The sequence below is a fragment of the Onychostruthus taczanowskii genome, unplaced genomic scaffold (genome assembly GCF_017590055.1).
Source record: "Onychostruthus taczanowskii isolate IOZ18803 unplaced genomic scaffold, ASM1759005v1 scaffold65, whole genome shotgun sequence".
NCBI classification, from domain to species: Eukaryota; Metazoa; Chordata; class Aves; order Passeriformes; family Passeridae; genus Onychostruthus; species Onychostruthus taczanowskii.
The window spans coordinates 4,004,846-4,011,175 of NW_024504233.1; the positions used below are offsets into that span (position 1 = coordinate 4,004,846).

Sequence of the window (6,330 nt, forward strand, 5' to 3'; positions counted from 1 at the left end):
ATGTGAGGACAGCAGTGCCTCTTGGCTAGCACAAGAGCAGGATGTGATGAGAAGGTGCCACTGCCGTGTGCTCTGGCTAAAGCTGAAGGCAGCAGAGCTCTGCAAACCCTGTCGCCCTTCCCAGTCTGACCTGCATGAGGCTCTCCATTGAAGGCTTCCCTCTCCTAACAGGAATCTGAACCCCTGCCACGGTGTCCACACCACCCCCCAATGCAAGCAAAGCAGGATTTGGAGGAAAGAGGCTGTTTTTTAAGACTAGATTTACTTTTTCCCTTCCTGTCACCCACTACCAGCAGAGCTGCCCCTGTAAATCCTGCCCTATCCCCAAATCAATGCATGTTTTAGCACATCCCTGAACAGAAACATGGATGTACGTGTTCTGTAAATGTTCCTAAATCCATCACAGCCTCACCTAAGGGGATCTGCAGCACCTTAAGACCACTCCATTTATTCACTTCTTTTATCTAATGCCATTTAGAGGCAGCTGATCTGCGTTGGCATCAATTGCTTTGAAGCAATACTTTGCACTTCTCTGGGATTACAGCTTATCTTTTTCAAATGAGGTTCATCAATGTCTTAACCCAGATCTGGACACGAGGAAAGAACCAGAGAAGCCAATCACAGTACCTGGCAGAGCTGTAAGGACAGAACCCTTGCTGCACGACCAGGAGAATTTCTGTATTGTACAGATCTATAGGTGAAACCTGGAGGCCTTCTGTAGCAAGGCAGGGTCTCCCACCTGGTGATCTCAGTGCCTCCTGAGGTTGTGCCTGCGTTCTTCTGGAGGCAGCGAGCAAGAAGCATCCTAGGAAGAGAATTAGGGAGGCACTGAATGGTTTAGGGGTAACCATGCTGGTTCCTGTCTCCACTGAAGGCATGTCAGACAAGGTGAGTAAATGTTCAGTGACGATTTATTGTCTGGTCTTTATTATTATTACAAAAACAAAGCAGATATCAAAAAACAGCAAAGATTTCACAAGGTCCCCAATAGTTTTACACAACTGAACTGTAGTAAAATAGTGAAATTAAAACACATCTATTTCAGTCCTGGCCCTAAACCTTCTACGGAGATCCGTGGTCTGGGATGCCCTGGGCTTTCCTAATTCTTTAAAATTCTCTTTACTTGGGAACCTGACTGGCCCACTAGCTAACATGATGAGGCACAATGCAACAGGAATGTGAGCTGTCTGGTATCCTTACAGACCCTACACAACCAGAAAACAAAACAGGGGAGGCTCTGCAAGGATGGTGTCGATACCAGGATATGTTTTTTGCACTACCCCAAGCAGCCATTTTGTTGTGCTTGACAAAACCAAATCACTTTCCAGTTCCTGAAAGGTGATTTGCTGTGTAAAAGCTGCTTTTTCTTCTTCTCCTCAGGATCTTTGCTCCCCAAAATAAGAAAAGTTCACTGGGCTGGGCTCCAGTGTGAATGGACCATTAACCTTTTAAATTCCACTTTCCAAACTTCATGATGGACAACTCCATGCCACTGTGACCTTCCCACTGGCATCAGACTGATGGCAAGGAACCTGAACAGGTTAAGGAAAATACTCAGCTCTCTGGAATGATAATTGGGGTTGGAAAAGAGCTTTTTTTCTCTCCTATTCACAGATGTAGGGTCAGAGGTTGACCAAAGGCAATATGGTCCAGTTACCTGTGTTAATAATAGCTGCCCCACTTCTCAAATATCAAGATTTTCGCTCAAAACACTGCTTGGCTAGCAAAAAATTAAGACATTGCCCTGTGTCCCTCAGCATTTGCTCGAGAGTCAGGTCCAAATCTGCCACAATTACACACAAATGCAAATCACTCTAAACACCAAATTGTTTACATCACTGAATATGTCACTGAAAGGCCGGCGAGTACCAAATATTCCTGTTAGAAGTAAAATTCCACCTTCATAATTTTCCAGAATTTAAGTGCAGAAGAGATCAGGACGCGCATCATTGGTGGGGTATGACAGAAGCAGCAGGGCGAAGGCGAAGCTGGGGGCAGAGCTGCCCGGGGGCGGCCGTGCCGGGAGGGGATCAGGGCTTGTACCAGCGGCTCCCTGCTGGGGTCACACCGTCACTCCCTGCTGGAGTCACACCGTCTTCCTGGCAGTCAGAACGCGCACAATGGACCCAACTCCTCCGGCAGCCAGCGCCTGGGAAGGGAAACGTGGCAGTGAACAGCAGGCCAGGGCGGCTGCAGCCTGGAGCTCCCTTCCAGGACCTGAACAGGCCGACAGGAACGATGCGGAGGGACTCTGGACATGGCCTGGAGTGACAGAATGAGGGGGAAGGGCTTCAAACTGACAGAGTAGGGGTATCAGGAAGAAATCTTTCCCTGTGAGGGTGGTGAGGCCCTGGCACAGGTTTGCCAAAGAAGCCGTGGCTGCCCTGTCCCTGGAAATGTCCAAGGCCAGGTTGGACGGGGCTTGTGGCTGCCCTGTCTCTGGAAATGTCCAAGGCCAGGTTGGACGGGGCTTGGAGCTGGGATAGTGGAAGGTGTCCCTGCCCATGGCAGGGGTGGAATGAGATAAGCTTTAAGGTCCCTTCCAACAAAGACCATTCTGGGAGTCTATGGAATTACTTCGATCATATTTATACTGCACCTGAGTATCGGCCTGCCCTCCACAAAACACCAGCAGCAAGGGTGCCAGGGTACGATAATCACACTCGATTTCAAGAAAGCTGTTTAACTTTAATTAACTTTCATTTCCCTGCATAACCAAGCTGCAAATTTTGCTTCCCTCCAGGAAGGAAACTCTCTTTCAGCCTATTTGAATCACTGGATGAAACCATTTTGTTTGCCTCGGTCTAAGAGAAACCCAAATTTTGACTGAAGGAAGCAGCAGTGGGCAGGAGATAAACCTCAGCTGTGAGCTCCAGGGCCATGCCCTCGTCACAGCCTGGATCTGGCACCTGAGTTCACCAGCCAGGAAGGGGGTTCTTGCCAGGCTCAGGGCCTGGCCACTCTGGCAGGAGCTGTCCCCATCACGCACCTTCTCGTGCCACTGCAGCAGCACAGCACTGCTGTTGTCAGAGGGGCTCTCAAAGCCCTTGTAGATGTACTTCATCAGCAGGTCCACCCCGTTCTTGTCCAGAGACTGCACCGCCTTCTCAATGTCGTTGGCTTTGAAGGAGATGAGCACCTTCAGCACGATGCTCTCAGCACGGTCCTGTCAGCAGGCAGGCACAGACACAACCATCCTGGTGTGAGGCACAGCCAAACACTGCTCCTCTCTCAGACAAACTGAATCAGAGCACTTTTCTCTTTAACACCTCTGAAGAGGACGGTGTGTGAAGAGCTTGTCATAGTACGGTATAACAAATACATCCTCCCAAGGACAAACGAGGTTAAGAGTTTAACACATTTGCCCCGCTTTAGTTTTTCTGCCTCTGTTAGTGTTTGCAATTCTGCACACCTTAATTATGGCTAAACAGTAAATGCTCATATGGAAGCTCAAGATCTATCAAGTTCCAAAATAACTAAAACAATCAAGTGCTTATCTGGCCCCCCTTCCCACCAGAGCCTTTTCCATACCTCTGTACTGCTTAATGTGACACAACCATTGTGATCCAGGGAAATGCCACTGGCAGCCTGGAAGAGGTGACTGCTGGAAGCCACGTGCTTTCCAAGCAGTCCCAGGCACACTGGATGCAGACTGGCCATTAATATTAAGAATTAATAACCATTGATCTGGATGTCATTTCAGGGAATGTGTGAGGCGTGCTTACAGCAGCAACTAGCCATGTAATCAGCAAGGAGCAGCTCCTCCTGGTCATCCATCACTAACTGAGGCAGGATGAGAGAAGAATGTCTCAGGGTTGCTGGACTTCTGAATAATTCCATCACACAGACACCTCAGGCACCTTCCCCTACAGAAACTGTGGATATCAGTTTTCCTGCCCAATTTAATATCCCATAATCACTTGGCTTAACAAGACTTCTCACATGACTGTAAGTAAAATTATGTAAGTTCTGAAGATAACCAAAAATTAAGGCAGCTATTAATGTTCAGTCTTTCTACCCTCTTCAATTCCACCACCAAGTGTATTCTTAAATCCTTCAATAAAGGGCTAATGGAAAAAAGTCATTAACATGAGGACAAAGCTATACAGCTCTATTTGTAACAGCTGGTCCTCAGAGCTCTGTAAAACCCTTCAGGAAAGGGCTGGGGCTGCAGGAACAGCTCTGCCAGGAGCTGTGGAGCAGGGAACCATGCCCCTGGGCCTCTCCTTGGGCAGGGAGAAGTGACTGCAGGCACTCACCAGCTGGGCAGTGCCATATCTTATCAGCCTGTTCCTCCCACCACTGCAATCATGAGCTGTTCAGGATCCATCCTGGGGATATTCAGAAATGCACGTACCCAGCAGACTCCCACACTGTCACAGGGGGAGGGCTTGCTTTTCCTGAGGTCTTAACAGCTTCATTTTGATTGGATGCGACAAAAAACAATTCTTCCTTTTTTGTAGGCTCACTGCTGGTGGTTTCATTAGTCAGAGGTGACAGCTGCAACCCTCGCTCCCTGAGCACACAGCAATTACATCTGTGAGCTTCCATGTGGGGTCTGAGTCAGACACAGGCACCTGGTGACATCTGGGCACACAAAACTCAACCAGCACTGGCAGGAGAACCACATCTGATCCAGCACCAAGGTAAAGGTACATGGACAGTATTGTACCTGAGCTACAGTATTTTGAACAAGATTAAAACACTTGTGGTCATGGATGTTTCCACATCAGGGAACACCCTAAATTCTGCTCCTCTGGCCTCCTCACGGTACAACTAGTGGCACAGAAGTAACAGAGACAGGAAAGGATTTTTAGGGAGTAACCCATGAGCTAGCAGTCACTATTTTACCTTCACTGCCTGGTTCTTTGTGTTGATGGGAGGGTTCTTCAGAGCTGCCTGCAGTGCAGCCATCATGTTCCCTGTGCCAGATGGTTAAGGACCACACACCAAGTACATGGACATCAAGTACCAGCACACATCTATCTGTAGCTGGCTTGTGCATAACTGAAAACACTCTTGATGCAGGGATTCCTTCACCAGCTAAGAAGACATAACATCCTAATTTTAAGAAGACATTACAGCAATTTTCAGGCAATTTGAGGCAGAAGCAGCATCAACAAGCAGCTGTATAGTCCCAGGACTGTTGAATACTTCCTAGCCCTGAATGAGCGACCAAGTAAAAGAAACCATTCCCCATCACTTCTGCAACCTGCAGCCCTCGAGAACAGGTCTCAGCTTGTCACATCCAGCCCCAGCAGCCACGGGGAGAGCAGCCCAGGGAAAAGTGACCAAGGGCCGGCAGGCATGGGGACCTCTTTGGGCACAGGAACCCCCTGTCTGCATCCTCCGGGACACCTCCCTGAGCGCAGCCCTGGGGCACTGCGCCTGCTGCGGCCAGGGGAGGAAGCTGGGCCGCTTCCTGCTGCCAGCCCCTTCCCCTTCAGCCCCTTCCCTCTGCCAGCCCCTTCTCCATTCAGCTTCTTCCCTCTGCCAGCCCCTTCCCCTTCAGCCCCTTCCCTCTGCCAGCCCCTTCTCCATTCAGCTTCTTCCCTCTGCCAGCCCCTTCCCCTTCAGCCCCTTCCCTCTGCCAGCCCCTTCTCCATTCAGCTTCTTCCCTCTGCCAGCCCCTTCCCCTTCAGCCCCTTCCCTCTGCCAGCCCCTTCCCTCTTCAGCCTCTTCCTGCTGTCAGTCTCTTCCCCTTCAGCCTCTTCCCCTTCCCTCTGCCAGCCCCTTCTCCATTCAGCTTCTTCCTCCTGCCAGCCCCTTCCCCCTTCAGTTCCTTCCCTGTTCAGCCTCTTCCCTCTGCCAGCCCCTTCAGCCTCTTCCCCTTCCCTCTGCCAGCCCCTTCTCCATTCAGCTTCTTCCCTCTGCCAGTCCCTTCCCCCTTCAGCCCCTTCCCCCTTCAGCCTCTTCCTGCTGTCAGTCTCTTCCTGCTGCCAGCCCCTTCCCCCTTCAGCATCTTCTCTTGTCCTGCCAGCCCCTTTCCCCGCCAGTCCCTTCCCCTTCAGCCCCTTCCCAGCGCCAGCCCTTCCCCTCGCAGCGCTTCCCGCCCGCCGCCGTGCCCGCTCGCGGATGTTCCCCTATAAGGCCGCCCCGGCGGCGGCCGCGCCCGCTCCGCCCCCGCCGCTGCCTTCAGGATATTGTCGCAGGCACGAGTCCACCTCGCCCTCATCAGGCCCCGCTTGCCCGTCGCCCCCGTCCTCCTCATCCACGAACTTGTTCTCGTCGTACTCGTCCACGTCCACCCGGCGGAACCGCGCCGAGGACACCGTGTGCTTCGCCATGGCCGCGCCCGCCCCGCGCAGCCGCCGCCGGCCGGGCCCGCCC

The 6,330-nt window shown here is 51.5% G+C and overlaps 1 protein-coding gene across 1 annotated transcript; it reads right to left on the reverse strand.

Annotated features, from left to right (window-relative positions):
- Nucleotides 1-893: 893 nt before the first annotated feature.
- On the reverse strand, nucleotides 894-6,324 carry ARPC5 (actin related protein 2/3 complex subunit 5). Its single transcript, XM_041420761.1, has 4 exons — nucleotides 6,145-6,324; nucleotides 4,852-4,924; nucleotides 2,990-3,166; nucleotides 894-2,149 (listed from the first exon to the last, which is right to left on the reverse strand). Exons 1-4 carry the CDS (start codon nucleotides 6,285-6,287, stop codon nucleotides 2,087-2,089), a joined length of 456 nt encoding a protein of 151 aa, XP_041276695.1. The 5' UTR covers nucleotides 6,288-6,324; the 3' UTR covers nucleotides 894-2,086.
- Nucleotides 6,325-6,330: the final 6 nt, after the last annotated feature.

What these genes read in the sequence shown, in the direction of transcription:
- ARPC5 (XM_041420761.1), bottom strand. Translation starts at nt 6,287, where the DNA reads ATGGCGAAGCACACGGTGTCCTCGGCGCGGTTCCGCCGGGTGGACGTG. An exon ending in CAAAGAACCAGGCAGTGAAG is followed by an intron (nt 3,167 to 4,851) that starts GTAAAATAGTGA and finishes GCCTGCTGACAG; the next exon opens with GACCGTGCTGAGAGCATCGT. An exon ending in TGCTGCAGTGGCACGAGAAG is followed by an intron (nt 2,150 to 2,989) that starts GTGCGTGATGGG and finishes TTCCCTTCCCAG; the next exon opens with GCGCTGGCTGCCGGAGGAGT.